At 41.6% G+C, this 22,359-nt stretch overlaps 1 protein-coding gene across 1 annotated transcript in view; it reads right to left on the bottom strand.

Moving 5' to 3' along the window:
- Positions 1 to 22,359, bottom strand: part of DNAH8 (dynein axonemal heavy chain 8) — a 340,250-nt gene that overhangs the window by 181,989 nt on the left and 135,902 nt on the right. The window contains exons 33-42 of the mRNA XM_025197818.1: positions 20,509 to 20,609; positions 16,791 to 16,928; positions 8,959 to 9,199; positions 6,584 to 6,783; positions 5,581 to 5,734; positions 5,319 to 5,482; positions 4,147 to 4,249; positions 3,615 to 3,719; positions 3,152 to 3,313; positions 1,543 to 1,767 (exon numbers count right to left, since the gene is read on the bottom strand). Of these exons, the coding sequence (XP_025053603.1) occupies positions 1,543 to 1,767; positions 3,152 to 3,313; positions 3,615 to 3,719; positions 4,147 to 4,249; positions 5,319 to 5,482; positions 5,581 to 5,734; positions 6,584 to 6,783; positions 8,959 to 9,199; positions 16,791 to 16,928; positions 20,509 to 20,609 (1,593 nt within the window). The remainder of the gene's footprint in view (positions 1 to 1,542; positions 1,768 to 3,151; positions 3,314 to 3,614; positions 3,720 to 4,146; positions 4,250 to 5,318; positions 5,483 to 5,580; positions 5,735 to 6,583; positions 6,784 to 8,958; positions 9,200 to 16,790; positions 16,929 to 20,508; positions 20,610 to 22,359) is intronic.

The following is a 22,359-nucleotide window of genomic DNA, read 5'->3' as shown; positions in this document are numbered from 1 at the left end:
CAAAAGCAGCAGTGATTTACGGTTGTCATGTGATTGCAATTGTCATCACAGCTGCCATCAGTAGCCACTTTTTCTTCACTCCCCTCCAAATGCCCAGGGCATTTGCCCTGTTAGCCCTGCCTTAGTTATGCCACTGCCTACTAGCTATCTGGTCCTTTGTACCACACCAGCTCTTGTGACCCCAGATTTTTGTCCTTTGTTCACTGTATCTCAGCAATCCACTGTTGATTCCTTTCCAAGCTTCTCAAAGTTCCCTGTCAGTCTCTCCAAATGTATAGATCCTTTTGCTTTTTCAAATAAGGAGTGCCAGAGAGCAGAGATCGAGGGAGCTGGTGAAGTTTGTTCCTTGTAACCCAGTCAATTTTTCTACCCAGCTCTACTTCTTTTTCTTCCTCCCTTTGCCACCATAATCCTGGCTTTTTCCCCATTGCCTCAAGAGTCTCACTAGCTTTATAAAGGCAAAAAGTAGCAGTCACAGACTGATAAACTCACAGGATTCAAAGAAGAGCTCCTCTTCTGTAAAACTAAGGAAAATTGACATTCCCTTGTAATGTTAATGTGAGCCACCTAGGATTGAAGAGTAGCAGGGACTATGGTGGGGGGGCAAAAATTAAATGGTACTAAACTGTTAGGTTGGGCAGTAAAAAGCCCTACCTCATCCTATCTTCACAACCCGGCTCCTTCACATCTCAGTTTTCTGCTCCTTCTCTCAAGCCCTCTTGCTCTTGAGTGTACTTACTTCCCAGTATTGTCAGCTCCTCACCCTCCTTCCAACTCAGCCTTTCCTCTTCCTCCCTTAAGTGTTTCCATGTCCACAGCCCCAAGAACCCTACAGTTTCATTATAAGGGGAATATGAGGAATACAGGGAGACTATAAGCACAGAAGTTATTAAACTGACGGGTGGGCGTAGGAAACCCACTAGTTAGGGAGAGAAGCCTAAGGGTGAAGGAGTGGTGGGGAGTCATTGCACCTATAACCCAAATTATCAGTCTCTTAAATGGTTAAGATGGCATCCGGCTCTAATTAATGAATAAATAAAGGGAAACTGCTCAGAACCAGACTCTCAACCATTGCAACGGCATGCAATCCCACATCTGTCCCTCAGGTTCTCAGAACCTCATCTATTCTAATGCACACAAAAGCCTCCAAATGTCAGCCAATTTTTCTGTATGGTATTTTATTTTATCTTTTTCTACTACACTGCTTAGATTGTGACACCAATATAAAAAGGGGGACATTTTAAAAATGCCTCTGCCAACATTTTGAGATCTTCTAAAATAGCAAACAATTCAAATAGATTAAGAAGAATATCTGTGAAAATTTGAAGACTAAATTCATTTATTATAGTCCGAAACATGGATTTTTTTGTTTGGTTTAAGCAAAAATTAAATGCCATCTTAACTCGGGAGAGAGAAATGATATTTCAATATTGCATGCAAATGCAGTCTCAGATTCTTGGAGTAAAAGCACTAGGCACAGGAAATACTATCATTATAACAGAAACATCATTTAACTTTCAGAAATTAAAATATGTACTTTACCAAGTCATCAAAAATATCTCGCTGATGCACATGAATAGTGACCAGAGTTTCATATTTCACTCTATCATATTTGGAAAGATCATGGGTTGTCTGACTGATAAGTGTATTCAGAATATCCAGAAATCTCTGGTTGGTTACTTGCATGATTTTCCTGTCATCTTTTGCACTGCGTAGGGCTTCTTCAGAATCATGAGTCCACATCATCTGAATTCCTAATAATCCTACCTATAAATTTAACAAGTAAATACATATGCAAATGAGGTTTTGCTGACCTCACAAATTCATAATAAATGGCTTGAGCATCCTAGTCTCTGATTATATGTTAGGGTGAATAATTGGAATGATTCAAAAATAGTTTCTCACTAATGATAAAGGATTTCTAGAGTACACATCTTTATCAGTTCATAGTTCACAAATATTCAACCCACCCCCGAAATAACCTTATCTTTTTTAGCCATTATCTCAGTCATTCATTCTCAATGTGTGTGTGGGCTTCACTGTCTCTCAGTTAAACTTAAGGTCCCTTTTAAGCTGCTCTGAAAGCATTAAATGGTCTTAAAGTATTTAGAAATGTTCCCCTGAGAGTATCCCTTAGCGCAGAGATGGTGTAACGATTCTAAAGGACATCATGCAAGTCCCATTCCCAGCCCACAGAATGGTGAAAGGACTGGGAATATGTTGAGGGAATGGCTGAAATGTGTAGTACTACAGCTACTTTCTTCTCCACTGGAGGCCAAGGGAGCCAGAGTTTGTTACAGCTTCAGGGTTGCTCTAATTTAAAATAAAAGCCAAACAGGCACCTGCACAGCCCCAATATAAGAGAAATTCTGTGACTAAAAAAATAATCTTTAAATCTTATTTTCCATCTGCTCACCAAGGACAAGAAAAGAGCAATTGAAAATCAAGCTCACTGGCTTTATGCTTTTCTTTTTACATGTATTCTTACTGAGGAGAGGGTTATTCTTTTCTTTGCTTTGTTCAAAGAAAAGAATCTCAGTGTTTTGGAATTATAAATCAGTCACTTGCTAACTGCGTATTCCTGTATTGACCATTTTTCTTCCTTCTTTTAGAAACACGTTTGGCCAAAGTGCATTTCTTTTTCCTTGTCTTTTCTCATAGTCTACTCATGTTTTGAATCTTGGATGTTGTCAGCAAAGAGAAAATAAGATGCAAGTGAAGGACAAAGGTTATCCTGGAAAGTGTCCAGATATAGTTTCTAGTACAGATATACATGGGATATATAGAAGTCACTTTAATAAAGTCAACTTGCTGCATATGAAGACAGCAACCACTGAAGTGGCTGAAAAAGACACCTGGTTACAATCAAGGACACGCTCCTGATAGCAGGATCCAACAAAAATACTGTCATAAGAATCTGTCACAGTCTATCTCCTCTGAGTGCACCGTGTTATTAAAATATTATGAAATTGTAACAATTTCTCTAAGACCACCTGATTTTGTTTTTTTTTTTCCCCCTTCTCCTAACCTCCATGTCTTTTATTAAGTAGAGCTCTTGAGAATAATAATTGTTTAACACTGAGTGAAGAATAATTTTTATATATCTATCTATCTATCTATTATTGTCTATACACACACATTTAGTTCTCACCTGTGCTGGGAAATGATTAAGGAAGTTCAGTAGTTGGTACCCTGAATCACTAATTTGGTAATATGCTGCCCTAATTATACCATGTAATGAAGACTGTTGCACACGCAATAAATCTAGCAACCAAAGCTCTACAGGTCCTTTTGCATTCACTGGAGTATCCAGCTGAAAAATTAAATACACGTTAAGCATATTAAATTGTATGTAACTATGTGATTATTTCTATATTATATATTTTACATGCATTTTTAAACAATGATGGCTTTTACTTTTAAAAATCAATAATAAATATTTTTAAAATAACTAAAATATATTCTGAGTGTATTATTAATCATTTGGCAGTTAATTCATATATTAAGAATAACTTAATTTATTTAACCAAATATCCTCAGTACATAATGTAATGGTTTCTTTATATAGCAAGACATTTAAAAGATTACAAAAAATATTACAATAAGACAATTACAGGAATTTTTTCTCCTTCCCTTGATATGACTGCCAATATGCGATCATAATCCTTCACATGAAATTGAACTTCATTCACATTGTCAGATATAGAAGGCAGGTGTGGCTATAGGAAAATTCAGAAAGTAATTCAAAAGTATACAAGTAATAATTCAAATAATTACACACAATATTAGCACATATTAGAAAATTCACTCTTCATTTAATGTTGAAAATAGCATTTTACACGGCACAGAGCATACAGCAGTGCATTTATTTGTGTCCTAATTCAGTGAACTTTGTGCAATGTTTTAACTATATATATTTAATACACTTGTACTGAATAAGGTTCTCAAGAATACTAAATGTATAAGGTGCTGCATCTATATTTAGTATTAAATTATTTTAATAAATTATAAAATACAATTATTTATAACATTATTATAAATATTTATATTACATTTATTTTTTGCAGCTTTTAGGTTTTATTTATTAAAAAACTTCCTTCATGTCTCTCTTGGTTTGCTAAGCTAGAAAAATCAATCAAGATTTACCTGAATAGTGTGTGAATCACTTGCTTGTCCAAGAATTTCAAGAAGGGCAGGATCAGAGACAAAGAAGAATCTGGGAAACAGTAGCCTTTTCTTCTCTAAATACCTTAATTATTAAATAAGATTTTTTTTTTTTTTTTTTACAAAATGTTTCAGTTTCCTCTGAGAAAAAACTGAAAAAGTGTAGAACATACATTTAAAAAATAACAAAAAAAACAAAAAAAAAAACCCATGTGCCCTTAATCCTTTTACAGTTAAAACACTCCTGAGAAAAAACTGAAAAAGTGTAGAACATACATTTAAAAAAAAACAAAAACAAAAAAAAAACCCCATGTGCCCTTAATCCTTTTACAGTTAAAACACTCCAGCCACAATTCATAAAAGAACTTAGGGACATGCTAGAATCAATCTCTTTCAGAACAGCAATATCCTGAAAAGTACAGGCTTAAGTGTTATCCTGAACATGAAGCTTTCCTGAATCGGGGTCCAAAATATGAAAGGATATAGCTCACTGTCTGAATATGAGATATTAATACATATAAATAAGATGTTCTTGCCAGTAAATGTAATTCTTTGAGAGGATATTTGAAGTACAGGTTTTTACTTCGGGGCACGAATGTACTTTGAGTGTGGAATTAAAAAATGATGGGAAAGTGATTTGTGGGATCAAGCACAAGACTTTCTAACAACAAAGACTATTCAGAATAGAATGACATAGGCTCTGATTTAAGCACAAGTTAAACTTTATACATATGTTTAAATGTTTTGTTGAATCAAGGTCATAAAGAACTGATGCTGTTTTGTCTGCCTGCCTTCCAATACATTAAAATCTATTTAAAATATTCCATTGAATGAGAAGAGGAGTATGGATGTCTAAATCTACTTGAAGACACACTTTCCCCTTCACATTTTATCAGTATCTTGGGATAATATCTAGCTGTATCAATCACATAAGGAGTTTTGAAGAGATCTAACAGAATAAATATTACAGGACTGTTTTCCTACTGAGACTATAGCATATGACTGCAGTATGTGAAAGCATATAACTTAGTAAAATAGTTTCTTAGTTACGTGCTATGAGAGCAACTTTTTTATGTTTGATTTGTAATTGAATAAAATTGTTACTCACTTTATGCAAACTATTTATAATGACGTTTTTAAGAAACTTTTCATACCCTGTAAGTGACTTCTGACACACTTCCAGCTGCTCATGTAAATGAGGTAGCAGTTGTCCCATTGTCTCATCTCCAACACAACAGTTAATGACATTTGGGTTCTCATGAGCTCGCTGCATTATTTTTATCCACGATTTGTCAATGTTCTGAAAACGTTTTGCTTCCTAAATATGACAACTGAATTAATATTTTCACTCTACCCTCAACTGCAAATTACTGCTTAGCTTAAAAACACACAAACATAAAAATATTATAAATTTACCTGAGGTAACTGTTTTGCAATATCTCCACCTACAAAAACAGCTTCAAGATAAACCCAGAGGTTTTGCACAACCAGCCATTCTTCAATGATATCGCTGGAGGTGGTTAGTTTGTAAACCCAGTTCTGAATTTCCTTTTTAAATGGTGTATTGTATCTAAAACCATGAACAAGAAATGAGAAAAACTTTAAAGTAAATGTAAACTATTATAAAATATCATAAAGTAACAATGTAAAATATTTTCAGAAGGAAGGAAAAAATATGGAATAATTGGAGCATAAAAATTATCTTAAATCTGTACACCAACTTGATTTCACTCAAATGTATCAACACAGGAGACTTCCAATACTGTACAAAAATCTCCCTTGACAGCAGTTTTTGTCATCTGATGTAACTAACATTTAATGCTAAGTAAGTATGAATCTAAGGCTCCATCTACACAAGTATCACACAATAAAAAGCTCTGGCCAGCTATCAAGTTAGGCCTCAAAAGTGTTTACTAACTTTATAGCTGGTTGCTATCAAGCTTCAATTTACACATGTAGCTGGGTCTCCCCTGCAGCTGGAAGCCCCATCACCTAACAGGGCTCCCAGCCACAGGGCAGCCTCATGTCCAGTGTATAAACCCTAGGGATTGAGGCAACTGTGATCCCCAGGTCTTGGCAGAATGTGAAACCACCAGGCCCTGGGGACTGAGGCTGTCACGGGGATGCAGGGGCTTACTTCTGGCCAGTGCAGGGGGAGTCTGGGATTAGGCTCCCCCTGCACTGGCAATAAGGAGCAATGAGATCTAATGCACAATCCCACAATCAATCGTACCTCCTGCCATGCATATATGGCATAGCAGAGGCGTGATTATGTGGATTGCATGTTAGATCCCATTACACCTTTACCTGCATTTGTAGAGGGGGTCTAGTGAAATAGTCGCTGACTTTAATTAAAGTTGTGCTTATTTATAAATGCTTCCAAACCTTAAAATACCACACAAAAAACATTTAAAATTACCTGTTGCTGAGCAAAGAGCCCAGAATCATTAAACTATCCTCCATCATTGTAATAATCTCTGATGATTCAGTTCCTTTTAACAATAGTTCTCCTCTTCCTTTGAATGCTGAAAAACTCAGGCTCTGGCCTCCCCAGCTTTCAACTACCTGAGACAATTTGGCTTCAATATCTTTTTCCTTTATAGCAGATATGCAAATATCCTGAAACAAAAAGGTTTTTTGTTTTTTTTTTAGATTCTTCACATGTAAATACAAACCAGATCTGGAATTATGGCTGGAATACTCTTAACACATGAAGTATAGAGATGAGGAGGAACATTCTGCTATTTTAACTGAAAGTTCACAGAATTTAAATGTGTTTTTAAAATGTACAGGAAGCAAACCTGAAAATTGGGTCTGGAAAACGGGAAGCTATTAATCCAGTTCTGGAGTCCCTTTTTTGGTATTGAAAACACCAGGTAATTTCTATATTATAGTTTCTACATACTTGCCATATGGTAATATTCTAATATAATAAAAGTCTTTGTCTGTCTGTCTGTCTGCCTGTAACACTTTTGCCCAATTGCTCATGTCCCAGTTGGCTGTGCCGGCTGGGCAGCTGGGGGCAGGGCCAGCTGAATTTAAATGGAAGCCTCCAGTGTAGTGGTTCCCTCCACCCCACCTCACACATGGCAAAAAAAAAAAAAAAAAAAATTGGCACAAGCACTTTACAAGCAGTGGGGCTAGCTGAGGAAAGGCAGGAGCCCTTCTATTGGTCTCGAGCCAGACCCAAAGGGTGGGGGGAGAAGGGGAGCAGGGTCAGACCTGAACCCAGGGGGGGCTGGACCAAAACCAGTGGGAGGGGGTGGAGCGGGGTTGAACCCGAACAGGGGAGGAGCAGAGTCAGATCCAAATGAAGGGGGTGGGGCAGGGTTGGACCTAAACCAGGGGGAAGAGGGAGGGAAGGGGTGGCAGGGTCAGACCCTGGGGGTCTGAACCAGGGGGGATGGGGGTGAGGTGGGGTTGGACCCAAACTGGAAGGGTGGGAGGCAGCGGGGTAGGGGTGAAGTGGGTTCGGACTCAACTGGGGGGGCCAGGGTCGGACCTGAATGGGGGCGGGAATGGAGTTGGACCTGAACCAGAGGGGAGAGGGGGCAGGGTCAGACCCAAAGGCGGGGGAGGAGATGCACAAGGCTCCATCCCCTCTTTCCCCATCATTCTTGATGGGCAATTTGCTAGTTATGTGATAATTTTTAAGTTATGCTCACTGAGGCCATGGACACACATTATATTTCTAGTGAGAATTATGCTGCTCTAGCATTGCAAACTGTGATCATACACCTGTACGTATATGATCCAGGTGGTCATGAAGTATCTCACAGAGAAAATACAGCACATTCATGAGAAAGTACTAGCTCTTCCTACAGAGTGGAAAATACAGGTTTATTGCAGCTACTTGACTTGAGTAGCTAGACCACCCAGAATCCTCTGGATGAGTCCCAGATTGGCTCAGATAGCTGGTTTTCAGTTTTGCACTTACATCCGGAGACTTAGCAAAACAAACAAACAGCAGATAGGGAAAAAGTCAGGTCAAGAAGTCCCAGTAGAAGGATAAAAACCAAAAACCAACCTTGGGAAATTAAGAACAACAGGTTTATGGTATCTAAGCAGGAGAGTGTAATTGTAAATATTGCTGAGAAAGAGAGAACTGCTTAAAAAAAAAATAGGGTAGCAACTGCCTAGCAATGATGATGTCACAGCAAGTAATAAAAGAACCAGCAAAGGACAATGAAGTTGTCTCTCTGTTGGACTGCATCCCAAGAAACATTGGGTGATCAATGCAGACACAGGAACCTAGGAGCCTTATCTCAGTATGGCCAGCTGATTGAGACCTCTTATTAAACCCACCCAGGACTGATGCAGCGTGGTGAGATTCACTTTGCACTGCTGCTTAGTTCTGTGTGTGTGTGTGCATGTGCATGCATGCATGCGTAGCCAATAAAGCTTTGCTTGATCTTTAATCAGACAGGTGTGCCATGGTGCAATCTGTATAACCTACCTTCCTGGCCCACTCCCACCACTGAGGGGTAATAAATTCTACTTCAACACTTTCATGCAGCAACTTCTTGCCAACACCACCAGGAATGCTTGTGCAATTATATATGGTGAAAGAGGGCATTCCTTGGCTCTTTTGCATTCTATGGAGCTGTATTTCTTGTACTCCCCACACCTCCATGCATCTTGTTTGTAACTCATACTAAACTCAACTGCTCCAGTGACTGAGACAAGCTCACAGCCTGGCATACCCCCTTGCTTGACACAAAGGCATACATACCAAGCCCTCTCACTTGTCCTGTTGATGATAATAAAGGAATGGAAAGCAATGTGTGTACTTACTTCAATATCTTCTTTATGTTTAAGAAGTGGTGCTTCCATGATATTTCGAAGAGAAAAAGAATCAGATTCCACATCAAAAGGATGTTCTGTTGTTTCAGCAATACGATTCCAGTGTCTCTGTTTCATCGCTTTGTTGGTCATCATTTCCAACAAAGGGCATGATTCACTAAAATTATCTATTCTTTTCTTGAGATCTAAGAATGCCTGCCAGTTTTTAAGTCCTTTGGGAAGTTTGCGGCACCTTTAATTGATTTAAAATAATGGATTTAGTAGTAGATTTCCCATATTTTTATTTAATTTTTTTTTTGGAAAAATATATATTGTTATACCAATTTCAAAACAAATTAGGATGCAAACAGAAAGAATTTCATTAAAAGTTAATTTTCTGCTCAGAAACATTTGTTAAAAAAAATTAACTTGCTGATTTTGTTACCAGTTTCATTTATAGGGCATAAAACTAATATGGTTAACTATCTTTTCTAAAAGGCAGTGCAAGTGTTCTCTAAAAGCATAATGACAAAGAATTATAAGACTTGTTTCAAAAAATAATTATTTTCTATTGGCAGTTTATCTCCTTATTCATTACTAATGGGTTAATGTCCTCCACTTCTGAAATTCAGACATGATCCAGTGGTCTTGAAGGAGACTCTAGGACTAAGCCCTGCCCGTTAGCCATTCTTAGGTGGAAAGGAGTCTAGGGAAGCTGGCTGTGCTTTAAAGAAAACTTACTGAGAGTGCAGGAACAAACTATCCCAATGTGCAGGAAGACTAGCAAGTATGGCAGAAGACTAGCCTGGTTTAGCAGAGAACTTTTCAGTAGTTATATCACAAAAAGGAAGCTTATAAAAAGCGGAAACTTGGACAAACAACTAGGGAGGAGTATAAGAGCATTGGTCGGGCATGCAGGAATGAAGTCAGGAAGGCCAAAGTACAACTGGACTTCCAACCAGTAAGGGACGTGAAGGGTAACAAGAGCTTCTACACATGTCAGAAACAAGAGGAAGGTTGGGTCAAGTGTGGGTCCTTTACTGAATGGGGGAGGCAACCTGGTGACAGAGGAGGCAAAAAAGGCTGAAGTACTCAGTGCCTTTTTTACCTCAGTCTTCACAGGCAAGATCAGCTCCCAGATTACTACACTATGTAGCAGTTTGGAGAGAAGGCAAGCAGCCAGCTGTGGTGAAAGGACAGCTTAGGGACTATTTAGAAAAGCTGGACATATACAAGTCCATGGGGCCAGACAGGATGCACACAAGGGTGCTGAGGGAGTTGGCTGATGAGATTGCGGACTCACTGGCCATCATCTTTGAAAACTCATGGCTATAAGGAGAGGTCCCAGATAATTGGAAAAAGGCAAATATAGTGCCCATATTTAAGAAAGGGAAAAAGGGGGATCCAGGGAACTACAGACTGGTCATCCTCACCTCAGTAGCTGGAAAAATCAGCAAGCAGATCCTCAAGGAATCCATTTCTAAGCACATGGAGGAGAAGAAGGTGATTAGGAACAGCAATGTCGTTAAAGTGGAATATGCCGCCAAATGTGCGGCAGGAGGGTAGTAAACCACTGGAGCAGGTCAGAACAGTCAGAAGCAGACTGACCAAGTTCGCTGATGACTCCAAACTTTGGGGTAAAGTGTACATACCCGAGGACAGGATGGTGATCCAGGCCAACCTTGACAGGCTCAGAAAATGGGCAGAAGAAAACCTGATGGTGTTCAACACTGAAAAATGGAAGGTACTTCACCTTGGGAAGAAAAACCCACAGCATGCTTATAGGCTCGGCAGTGCTAGCACCATGGCTGAAAGGGACTTGGGGGTCATGACTGACCACAAGATGAACATGAGCCACCAATGTAATGTTGCAGCTGGTAAAGCAAGCAAAACTCTGGCTTGCATCCATAGATGCTTCTCTAGCAAATCCCAAGATGTCATCCTCCCACTGTACTTCGCCTTGGTCAGGCTGCAGCTGAAGTACTGAATCCAATTCTGGGCTCCACAATTCAAAAAAGCTGTGGAGCAATTTGAGAGAGTCCAGAGGAGAGCCACGCACATGATCAGAGGGCAGGAGAACAGGCCTTATGATGAGAGGGTGAGAGCCATGGGACTCTTCAGCCTGAAGAAGCACATGCTCAGGGGGGACCTGGTGGCTGCCTCTAAGTATATAAGGGATGTACATCAGGATCTGGGGGAATGCCTGTTCACCAGAGTGCCCCAAGGGATGACAAGATCAAACGGTCACAAACTCCTCCAAGACCATTTCAGGCTGGATGTGGCAAAGTGGATATCCCTACTAGCCGCAGCTAGCCCCCACCTGCCTCTGGGCATGCCGCCCGCCTGTCTCGCCTGCCATGCCTTGTTGGATTAATACTATGCTGTTAAATAAGGTGCAAGGCTGACCCTTATTGCACCCCCATATTTGGGGGTGTCCGCAGCTCTGTACCTCCCCTACGCTACAGCCCAAGCCTCACAGATGGCACCCAGATGTTACAGTGCCCCCGGCCCAAAGCTGGAACATGCTTAGGCCACGCCATCAGGCCTCAGTCACACACAGTTGTACCGCCCACCTCTCACTCAGGCCTCACTCACTCCACCCTCTCTCACAGGGTCTCTTTCTCACGTCGACAACTTATGCTGCCTTGCTCCCTCTTGAAGTGGGCACCCTTTGGCCATAGGCTTAGCTAGTCCATTCCCTGGGTGGCAGATGTACAGTCTGTTGGGCCTCTCCCACGACCCTCACCAGGGTAGTGGCCAGCCAATTACCCAACCGGGTCTAAGCACACTCAGGCCCCTTTCAGGGTAACACGCAGTGTCTGTATGTGTACTGGGCCCTCAGCCCTCTGATTCTTCTCCCCCTTTACTCGGGGCCCCATGAAGCCCCCTCACTCAGGGTCTCGGGGCTTCCCTCCTTGGGTGGCCTCAGGTGGCTGTAGCTGTGCCTGGCCCCCTCTACCTCCATTGTCACCTGACGCACCCAAAGATGGGAGCTGGAGTTAAGGCGCCCTAACCCACCTTTCACCGGGGTGGTAACTGGCCTCCCATGCCACTGGGGGCTCCCACGCCACTGAGAGCCCCACCAGGCCACCCACTCCCGGCAGGGTGCAGTTTTAGGTCATGCCCAGGACCAGGAGCCTCCTAAACCATCCTCTACAGCTCCTCCCTTACCTCCAGATGATACCAGCAGCCTTGCAGCCAGGTGATATTGTTGTCTGGCCTTCCAGCAGCAAAATGCCCTGTTTATATGGGCAGCCCTGAATCCAAAATGGTTGCCCTAATCAGGCACCTGCTGGCTTCAGGCCCTTAAATTGGCAGGCACAAACAGTGCCCTGCCACACAGGACATAAGGAAGAACTTCTTTACAGTCCGAGCCCCCAGGGCCTGAAACAGACTGCCGGCAGAGGTGGTGCAAGCACCTACTCTGGACTTCTTTAAGAGACATTTGGACATTTATCTTGCTGGGATCCTTTGACCCCAGCTGACTTCCTGCCCCTGGGGTGGGGGGCTGGACTCAATGATCTTCCAAGGTCCCTTCCAGCCCTAATGTCTATGAAATCTATGAAAACCCAGAGAGGTGGTGGAATCTCCATCCTTGGAGGTTTTTAAGATCCAGCTTGACAAAGCCTTGGCTGGGATGATCTAGTTAGGGATGGTCCTGCTTTGAACAGAAGGTTGGACTAGATGACCTCCTGAAGTTCCTTCCAACCCTAATTTTCTATGATGCTATGATTCTAAGATATGGAACAGAATAATAGAAATTGAAGTGTCAGCCCATACACCCTATATAACAGAGTTTTGTGATCTAATGAATTATTTGGTACACAACTCATTTACACATTCCTACAAAAGAATACCATTGATCCTCTTCAGAGGAATGGAAATCTACTTTGTATGTCTTCCTCATACCTCTCCATCTACCCCTAAAGAACACTAGGGCTTTTAGATGGAGCCTTGCTTCTTTCTTTCGTTCAAAATTTTAACATCTAGACTGTAGAAACGTGGGGCTGTTCTTTCCTGGTGTTTGGGATGGAATAATATAAAGACTGAACAATTGAAGTAGGGACTTACTCAACTCGCAATTTCACAGATTTTGTGAAATCCACAACTGTCCCTAAAATCAACTTAAAAAAAAAACACCTTAAAAATAAAATGTGTGTTCCCCAGTGGAAACCAGCAGTCCTTGCTGCCCTGCAGTCCACCTGCGAGGGGAGCTTGCCAGCTGGTAAAGCAACACAAAGGGAACCGTCAGTCAAGATGGCAGCTGCTACCTCGTTCTTCCTCCCACCAATCAGGACCACTGGGAAATGCCTGCAAAATTGGCTCTCACTGGGAAATGCCTGCAAAACCAAGCTGCAAAAAAATCTTTGTCTGGTTGTAAATTAAGTAGGACCCTATTGATAACTACTCCATATGCTTCATAATCCTTTAAAACTCTAGAAATGTGTGCTAAAAATTAAAACAACTGGTGGGAGAACTATCTCCTAGGACTTATAGAAAAAGAAGTCACATTGAAAATCAGTGCTTCTGAAGTTTTAAGAATAACCTTCAGCAAACAGTTTATGTCATTGTTTTATGACATAAAACATAACCTGTTTTTGGAGATGAATGACAACTATAAAGGTTAACAATAGGCTTATCTCTCTAACCTGTTATTCTGATTAATATGGTCACCTAATGACAGAGATGTCAATGTGCCTCTATAAATAATACCACTAGAGCTGGTACCTCCATTTCTATATTGGTTGTAGAACTCCTATCAGCCATCACAGATAAACCCTAATCTACCAGAGATCACTAGAACTTTGTGATAATTATTTGTATCACAGCACTCCCATTGTGCTGGACACAGTTCAGACACATACCAGCCTTTCCCCAGAGGATCCTTGTGTTCTGCTTCCACAAGAATGTGTCCTGATCCATAACTTAAATGTCCTGTGTTCAGTTTTAATACCAAAATGTACAAGTAAATGTAATGGAAAATTCCATACTGAACTACTTTTTTTCTGATACTGGGCTGCTACCTATAGAAGATTCATGTTTGAAAGAAGGAATCTCTGTTTCAAGACGGATTTAAAGCCACTACAATGAAACTTTTCTGCCACTACAATGGGTGCTTAATGTCTAATCATCATTTCCAAGGAGTGAAATGACATATAACAGATTATGAAAGAAAGCAAGGCCCCCTCTATATATGGAGGTAAAAGTGTGATGAGATCTGAGGCACAATCCACACAATTGTTCCTCCTGCCATGCCACACATGCATAACAGGAGGCTTAATTGCAGGCTTGTGCATCAGATCCCATCAGACCTTAATGCCAGTGCAGAAGGAGCCTGATCGTGGACTCCCACTACACCAGCAAGAAGTAAGCTCCCATGGTTGGGAGCCTCCTCATTTGTGGGGCTCCCAGCTGCAGGGGTGCCCCATGCACCCCTGGGCCTGAGGGATCATGGTAGCTGCAACCCCCAGGGCTTGGGGGTTGTGAAATCTCTTGGCCCTGGTGATTATGGCAGCTATGATCCGCAGAAACTGGGGGTTTCACGCTGAGTATGGTGCACCCCTGTGGCTGGAAGCCCTGTCAGCTGACAAGCTCCCAGCTGCAGGAGAGACCCTGCTACACATGCAGATTAAAGCTCAGTAGCAACCAGGTATAAAGTTAGTACATATATCTGAGGTCTAACTTTATAGCTGGTTGAAGCCTTTTATCCTGTGAAAAGTACTTTACACATGTAGTTGGTCTTAAGGTACCAGTGCAATTAACAGGTTCACTGTACCTGTTATGTGTACAGGGAGCCCAAGAGAGATAGGATGAAAGACAAAAAAGAAAGAACTGGTATGAATCCCAAGTTTTCTTCCATCACTAGAAACAAGTCTATGTAAACAAGAATGTGAGTAGCAAATGCATCCACAGAGTAGATCCAAAGAAAAAAGGGCATGCTCTCTCCTAGAAGCATACAAGATATGGACCTGAGACTAAAAAAGATCATGACAGGAGCAAAGAAAAAGAAAAATCCACTGATCATCCTTCATTTTTGGAGTTCATGGCACTGCCTGAAGGCATCTTAAGACCTCCACACCTCACAGTAGGACAAAAGAGAGCTGTATATTAACTCTGTTCCTTCCCTCAGAAAACTGGAGACCCCTTGCAGTTTCTGAGGATTTTTTTCCCCTTTCAGGTGGATAACCCCTCCAATCCAGTTCCACAGCTGGACTTAGTCCTGGCACTGGGTGATTTTTGCCCTTGGCCTTAGTCAACTTTCCCAGAACTGCTTATAAGGTTCTTTTCGGGTTTTTCTCTACTGGAGCCACAGTTCCTGGGAGAACAGGTATCCTGACATATCTGAGTCCTGTGTCCTGAAAGTACTGAGGAGAGTTGACTATGAAGAGGCATGACACGATTTATCTTAGAAGCTGCCTCTTATGGAGACAAGGTTTAGATTTAGTCTGTTGTTTGCAGAACTGTTTTGCCATTTTCTCAGATGTAGACAAGAGGAAAGGAATCTCAGAAGGAAGTGACTGAAACAGCTCATCTGAGAAAAAAAAATACCAAGGAACCCATTTGAAAAATAAAATAAAGTTATAAAATACAATCATCAGAACAAACTAACTACAAACATGATCAACAACCAGGGAAGTATATGGAACTGAAGGATGAGGCTTAGTTCAAATTCCACAGGTAGAAGACATTAACCCAGAACTGTTTGATAAGGAAAGTAGTTGTGCAGCAGAAAAAAACTACCCTATCCTACAAAACACTTTGGTTTTATCCTCCAAACTATATTTTCTGTCCTAATACTAATTACTAAAACACTCAAAGTAAAGTTTAACTAAAAAGATTAAAAGGTTCTCTTGTGACCAAATTATAACTTAAGAAGTGTCAGAAACATATTTTAATCTTTCCACTTTATAATGGAACCAAATAATTCTTTACCAGGATCACACGCTGTAAAAGATGTCCAGTGTTTATTTATTTGTTTTAGATGACCTATAAATTTTAAGAATAGTGTATAAAAATTTTAAGAGATTCAGAGATCTTTTATATACAAAATTGTTAAACCAATGTGCAGGTTCCCTTACTACAGATATCAGTCTGCTGTAGACCTTTAGCTGAACTTGTATCATGAGCTGCATTAACCCTGGAATTTGAAACAACATACCTAAATTATTATCATTTGGGAAGTGGCATACTAATGTGGCCAAAACTGCTTTCTGTGCCAAAGGCACTGAATACAAATGTAATTTGGAGTGCCTTGCACAACGCTTGTAACATGTAGTCTATATAAGGATCAGATACTCTTCAGCGGATACATCTAAACTAATAGCACACTACTAAGAGTAGACTATTGGTTTAGTATTAAGTTAATTTAATCAGCAGCAAAGTGTCACCATCTACATGTGTGCTGCAATTAGTGCACAGTAGATTAATTTACTTGAGAGTAGGATAGTCTCGTCAGACACAGGTACTATCCTACACTGCAGTAAATTATTGTGCTTAAACACATGTGTAGATGGTGACATCTCGGGATTAGTTTATTCCAGCTCAATTTGAGCTGCAGAATATTCAGTTGCATTAATTGCACATGTAGTTGTGCCTAGTCTTTCAGTAGATCCCTACCTACACAGCCTCAGCTGGAAGCAACTGATTACCACAGATGGAGATAGACTCCATCTCTCCTTAAAGAGGCCAATTATCTTATTTTAATAAATTAAACACTACTAATATTATTAACAAAATTTACTTATTCCAATATATTAAGTTGTTTTATAATTAATTATTCTTAATAAAATCAACATTAGTTATACTTAATTATATCCTGCTAAAAGGTCCACATTACAAAGCACCTGTTTTGAAAATCCAGAAGTTCAGCATTAATTTTTTCAATGTCTACATCTGTCCAAAGTATCTCATAATATCCACTAATATTGTTCATTACAGTATCATATAAGCCATAAAGCTTCTGAAGCAATCCTAGCTCCTTCCTGAAAGATAACAATGATATCAATCATTACAACTAGCTATTAAAATAGTGTTACAATTTCTGTTCATAATTATAAGATGATTATTAAAATTAACATTTAGAATGAAACCCTAAGGGTAAAAAAATTTACTTTAATAGGATCTGTACTGCCCATATTTTAGGGAGGGGGCTATGTATGTGTCAGTGCCCCCTTCCTGCAATAGTTTAGGAACTAGGAAGAATGTTTCATTGATTTGTTCAGAAAGGCAAACTTCAATAAACTTTAATCAAATAACTTAGAATTGGGGAGAACTGGAAGATGACCAGAACTATCAAATACATTACCTGACAGCAAATATATCTTATAGAATACTTTAAGAACAGAATGCTTAGAAAGTTATAACAGACACAATTACCAGGACAGTAAATTTGACACATCATTTCAGGATTATAAAAGTAAATTTCTAATTAATTTTGGGCTGCCTTTGTCAAAACATGACATGGACCAGCAAACTAATTGTTTTCTCAATATAGCTGGGTCTGCACTATTCTTAGAACACTGTCTGGATGTCTCAATGCCAAAGGAATTTCTATAAATTAGATGAAACTCAGACAACAGTAACCAAAATTATTAAAAATCTAGAGGAATTATTCAAAAAATGTCGGTAGCTATTTAATATTTACTGGCATCACACCAAAATATTTTATAGTAGATAGAATCCTAAATAAAAACAAAAGACCTTGCCTTAAATCATTTAAATATAAAGGCATGTGTAAATGCAAGACAATACAATACTGTACAAATGTCAAAAAGGAAATAGAGGGTACATTCAAGCATTCAAATTAACCAGTGGGAACAACATTTTTGTTTCCATGGTTGGAACCCTACTAGTAGAGCACTATACAAGCATTCAACATTTGGGGCAGGAGCTGTGCAGACAGTCTTCTCTGGTGATGGCCCACAGTCCCGGACTACATGTGCACACATCCTAGGATGCTCTTCACAGGGTCATCATGAAAAAGCCAAGTCTAAGCCAGGGTCTAGATCATGGTCTAGGGGCTAGGGACAGACATTCAAAAAGCCTGAGCCTGAGTTGATTCAATCTTTGCAGGTTAGTCTAACCTGAAAAGCTTGAACCGATTTGGAGGTGGATAGACATTCCCTTTTCATTCCAGAAATGCAGGCACATGCCTGCCGTGGCTCAGGCTAGAAGCCGGGTGGGGGAGGGAACATAGTGCTCACTTCCATTCCATAGTGCTGAGCTGAGCAGGCGTGTGGCCAGGCCCCAGCAGGGTGCTTTGATTAAGGAGGGGTGTAAACCTCCACCCTGACTGCACCATCTCAGGCTTTTCCCCCCACTCGCTGCTCAAGGAGCAGGAGTGTTGCCAGACCTCAGCCCCAGGCTAGCACTATGAAGCAATGGGTTGGGGTGTGCAGTGCATGCATTTGTTGATGATACTGAGCTTTTCAATCTCTCTCTCCCTGTCTGCAAACCTGACAGGGCTGCAAACCAATAGGGGGCCTGATAAAACCACAGTGTTGATCAGCCCACCAGCAAAACAAAAGCCTCTCTCATTAGTTGAAGCTCTTCTTAAACAGCTTTTTCCACAGAGACACATTACCAGCTGACCTGCTGATTAGCTCCAAAAAGCCCTAAGTGGACAGTGTTCCATCTGCCTTTGTCCTGTCCCAGTGAAATTGGAGACACACACACAGACACCTCTCAGCATTAGTGGGCAAATCACCTGCCTAGGGTCTGTGGGGCTGGGGTTTATGTTGTGGGAGATGGGAAGGAGGGGGAAATCCCTGCTTGAGCAGCAAACAGCGAGGGAAGCCAGGCAGATCCTGCTGTGCCTGCAGTCTCCCCCAGAGCTCTGACTAGGGAGGACAAGGGTACGGCCAGCCTGTTCTTTGGAGCAGAGAGCACAACCTGGCCTAGCCCAGTCCAGCCCAGCCCGGGGTTACAAAGCATCTTGGATGCTGGGGGGCTCTGGTTTAACTTAAACCAGGAAGGGGTCTGGGACACACACTACATAACCCAGTTTGAACCAGATCAGTTAAGCCTGATACTACACTCAACCAGGTTTATCTTAAACCAGTTTCAGCCATTTTGAAACTGGTGTATGTGCACTGAACTTATGTTCTGTTACAGGTTTAAACCAATTTTTGATCACTTAAATGGGTTTATGTGTAAAGTCTGTCCCTAGCCTGAAAAAATAGGTTTTTTTCTAATGATGCCTTCCCAAAACAAGGTGTGTATTTGCAGGCTCCCTAGGCTGCCAGAGATTGCCAAAAGCAACCAAGTGCACAGAGCAGCCCTGCCTCTCACACGGGACCATGCCCCATCCCTCCAGGAACTCCTGCTGACAGCAACACCTCCCTCCCTGCCTGCTCAGAGGCTTCTAGAGAACAGACCTCCAGTGTCCCCTCTCTTGTCAGTTGCAAGTATGTCAGTTTCTGTTCCTGCACCCTGCAATATATCCCTAGCTCTCTCACAAAAGCCAACAGACCCAGGAGTTGTGTCACGTCCTCATTGTTGACCTGCACGAGTCTCGCTGAAGACTTAGGGACATTTAACATGTGTGTCTGCAGCTGACCTGATAGATGCTCATGCTGGAGTGTGTCCTCCTTATATCTCCCATGCAGAGCCACTTAGCAGAGCCAACAGCCACCAAGCCTCCTGGATACAGCCAACACCTTCTGCTTGGTTGATGACATGGCATCCAGGGGGAAACCTCATCTTATTGAATAAATTCAGTAACTACATGAACACTTATGTGAACTAGCCAGGCAGAGAGATCTTGAATACTTATCAATGATTACAGGAATACAAATATTTTTTGGAGTACTAGTGGTGGTTTACCCATCTTTGCAGCTATATCATTTTTCCAGATCCTTAAAATGCTTTTGTCTTTACATCCCTTACAAGTCCCTGGTTATTCTTCTCCCAGCTGAAACAGAATTTCCTGACTCTAGTTCATGCCATTCATTCTACAAACTAATTCTTTCACAAAGTCTGGTGATCAATAGAATCTAATCAATCTTGATGCTGCAGATCCAATTCTATCTTGGTTCAAGCCCATAACTATTCTTTGCTCATCTCTCCCAGTCCGTTCTCTCTCTGTTAAGGTTTCCAAAATTCTTTTATTTTACATACAGTCTGACAAAAATAATGTGTCATAATTTTGTACATGTACCTCTTTTCTATTCATTCCTATACTAAAACTTTTTAATACACTTAATGTCTGCTTACAGACATTGAAAAAAATGAAAGTGGAGCTTTACTTTAAATTCCATGTGGCCCTACACCAAGCCTAGCGTATGCCCAGAAAAGGCATCACATTAGTTGGACCTGGCTTGCCCAATGTCTGTATAGATTGGGTGCCTTAGTGGGGCTTTTTGGCACTTTTATCTAATAGCTGATTGAATAAACTATTAGATTAAAGCACCAAAAAACTTCACTGAAGTGCCCAATCTATACAAACTATGTGGAACTGGGTAAAACTAACACACTGCTTCTTCCAGTACAGCCTATTTGTTTTTTTAATGTCTGTAAGCAGCCAATATGTTCTTGTAGATTGGTCTATTTCCTATCAATTACCTTATCTTATGTAAAACTTCATAGTCTGTGACAGGCAATCCAAATAGCTGTTCACCAGATGAATAAGTGACAAATTTTCTCCAGAGTTCATCAAAATTAGCCTGAAAAAAATCAGATTAATGCTTAAGATTAATTTTTTTAAATGCTATGAAAATATAGGTTTTATCATCGTAAAAATTCTCTAATTATAATATGGCAGGGCACTTGCAGTCTGTGCCACTGTAAGGGCTGAGTCAAGCACTAAGCAGGTACTTGATTGTGGCAGCCATTTTAGAACACTGGCTGCCTATATAAACACAGCAGTTTGCTGCTGCTGGCCCAGATAGAAACATCACCTGGTTGAGCTGCATGGAACATCTAGCAGGTAGGAGCTGGGGGCTCCTGGCCCTGGGCATGACCTAAAACTACACCCTGCCAGGGAAGGGTGGCCTGGTGGCGTGGGAGTCCCCAGGAAATGCCAGGCCAGTTGCCTCTTCAGTGAAAGGCGAGGAGGGGCACCTTAACCCCAGCCCCCATCTTTGGGTGGGCTTTGGAGGCAGGAGTGGGGCCAGGCACGGCTGTGGCCACCTGAGCCCATGAGGGGGGTGTCAGACCCTGGCGAGTGAGTGTAGTGGGGTCAGGCATGGCAAATGGAGTGCCACCTGAGCCTATGGGGGTGGTTGACCCCGAGGGACGAGGGCGGTATAGTGAAGCCTGAGGGAAGAAGGTGGAATTGTGTGGCCCCTTACAGAGTCGGGCTGAATGGGTGTAGGCCTGAAGGACTGTGCATGAGGGGAGCTGAGTAGGGCTGAACCAAGAGTAGGCAAGGGCCAAGGGCAGTCCCAGGGGCGCACTGAGTAGGGCCAAACTGGGAGTAGGCCTGAAGAGCAGTGCAAGGGCCAGCCCCACGAGTAGTTGATTGGGAAGATGATGCACAGACCCCAGGATGGGGCATGGTGTAGAGGCCCTAGAATGGGTGTAGTAGGAATCCCAAGAGAGGGAAGTAGGCCAAGGTAGGTCTTCGAATGCCTGAGGCTGTAGTTGGACCAGAGGCTGAGTATGGGGCTCAGCCAGAACATGAGGGGAGAGTCCTGACCCCGGTAAATCCTCCACTCCTAGGAGGCCAAGTGTTGGTCAAAAGTAAGACGTATAGTTGAGCACAAAGACCTGCTGCTCCAGGGTGGAGAGTGAGAGTCCCCATGAGCACCAGTCGTGGTGTGGGTTAAGAACATCCCATGGATGCCACCTGCGAGGCATGGGCAGTGCAGTAGGGAAGGTCAGAGCCTCAGATAGTGCCCCCTGGGATCGGGGCATGTAATGGGCAGTTTCCCACATTTACCACCAGTTTGAGAACAGCAAAGTCATGGCAGGTGAGGCAGGGCGGATTGCCCCATAGAGACAGGTGGGTGGGCCAGCATGGGACCTGGCCCCTAGCTTGTTCCCTGTCACATATAACAATCCACTGTTCAATTCTAAACCTGTCTTAAGTCAGAGTACTACATATATAAAGAGATACTAAATAACATCCTTTCTTTTCAAAGGGATATACATTCAGTTTTGAATCCTACTTATTTCTGCCTAGAATGATTAGCTTTTTTCCAAGCAGTGACAAAGAATGGCTCTAAATGGGGTATATTACTATTTATAGATTTATTAAAATTTGGGGGCCATGTCCAAATTGACCCTATAGCTAGCTCCACCTAAGCATTGCAAAACCTAAAATTTAGGCATTTTGCCCCAGAGGATGATCAAATTTGACAGTATGAGGCACTTAGGTCCCCAATATAAACAAATGGAGAAACGTAGGCACCTCCCAAGATCAAGTCAGAATATCTAGGTGCTGACAAGGAGATAGGTTCAGCTATTCAGCAG

The sequence above is a fragment of the Alligator sinensis genome, unplaced genomic scaffold (genome assembly GCF_000455745.1).
Source record: "Alligator sinensis unplaced genomic scaffold, ASM45574v1 scaffold198_1, whole genome shotgun sequence".
Classification (NCBI taxonomy): Eukaryota; Metazoa; Chordata; order Crocodylia; family Alligatoridae; genus Alligator; species Alligator sinensis.
Note: the sequence above shows the minus strand (reverse complement) of the source record. Positions and strands in the feature narration are given on the sequence as shown.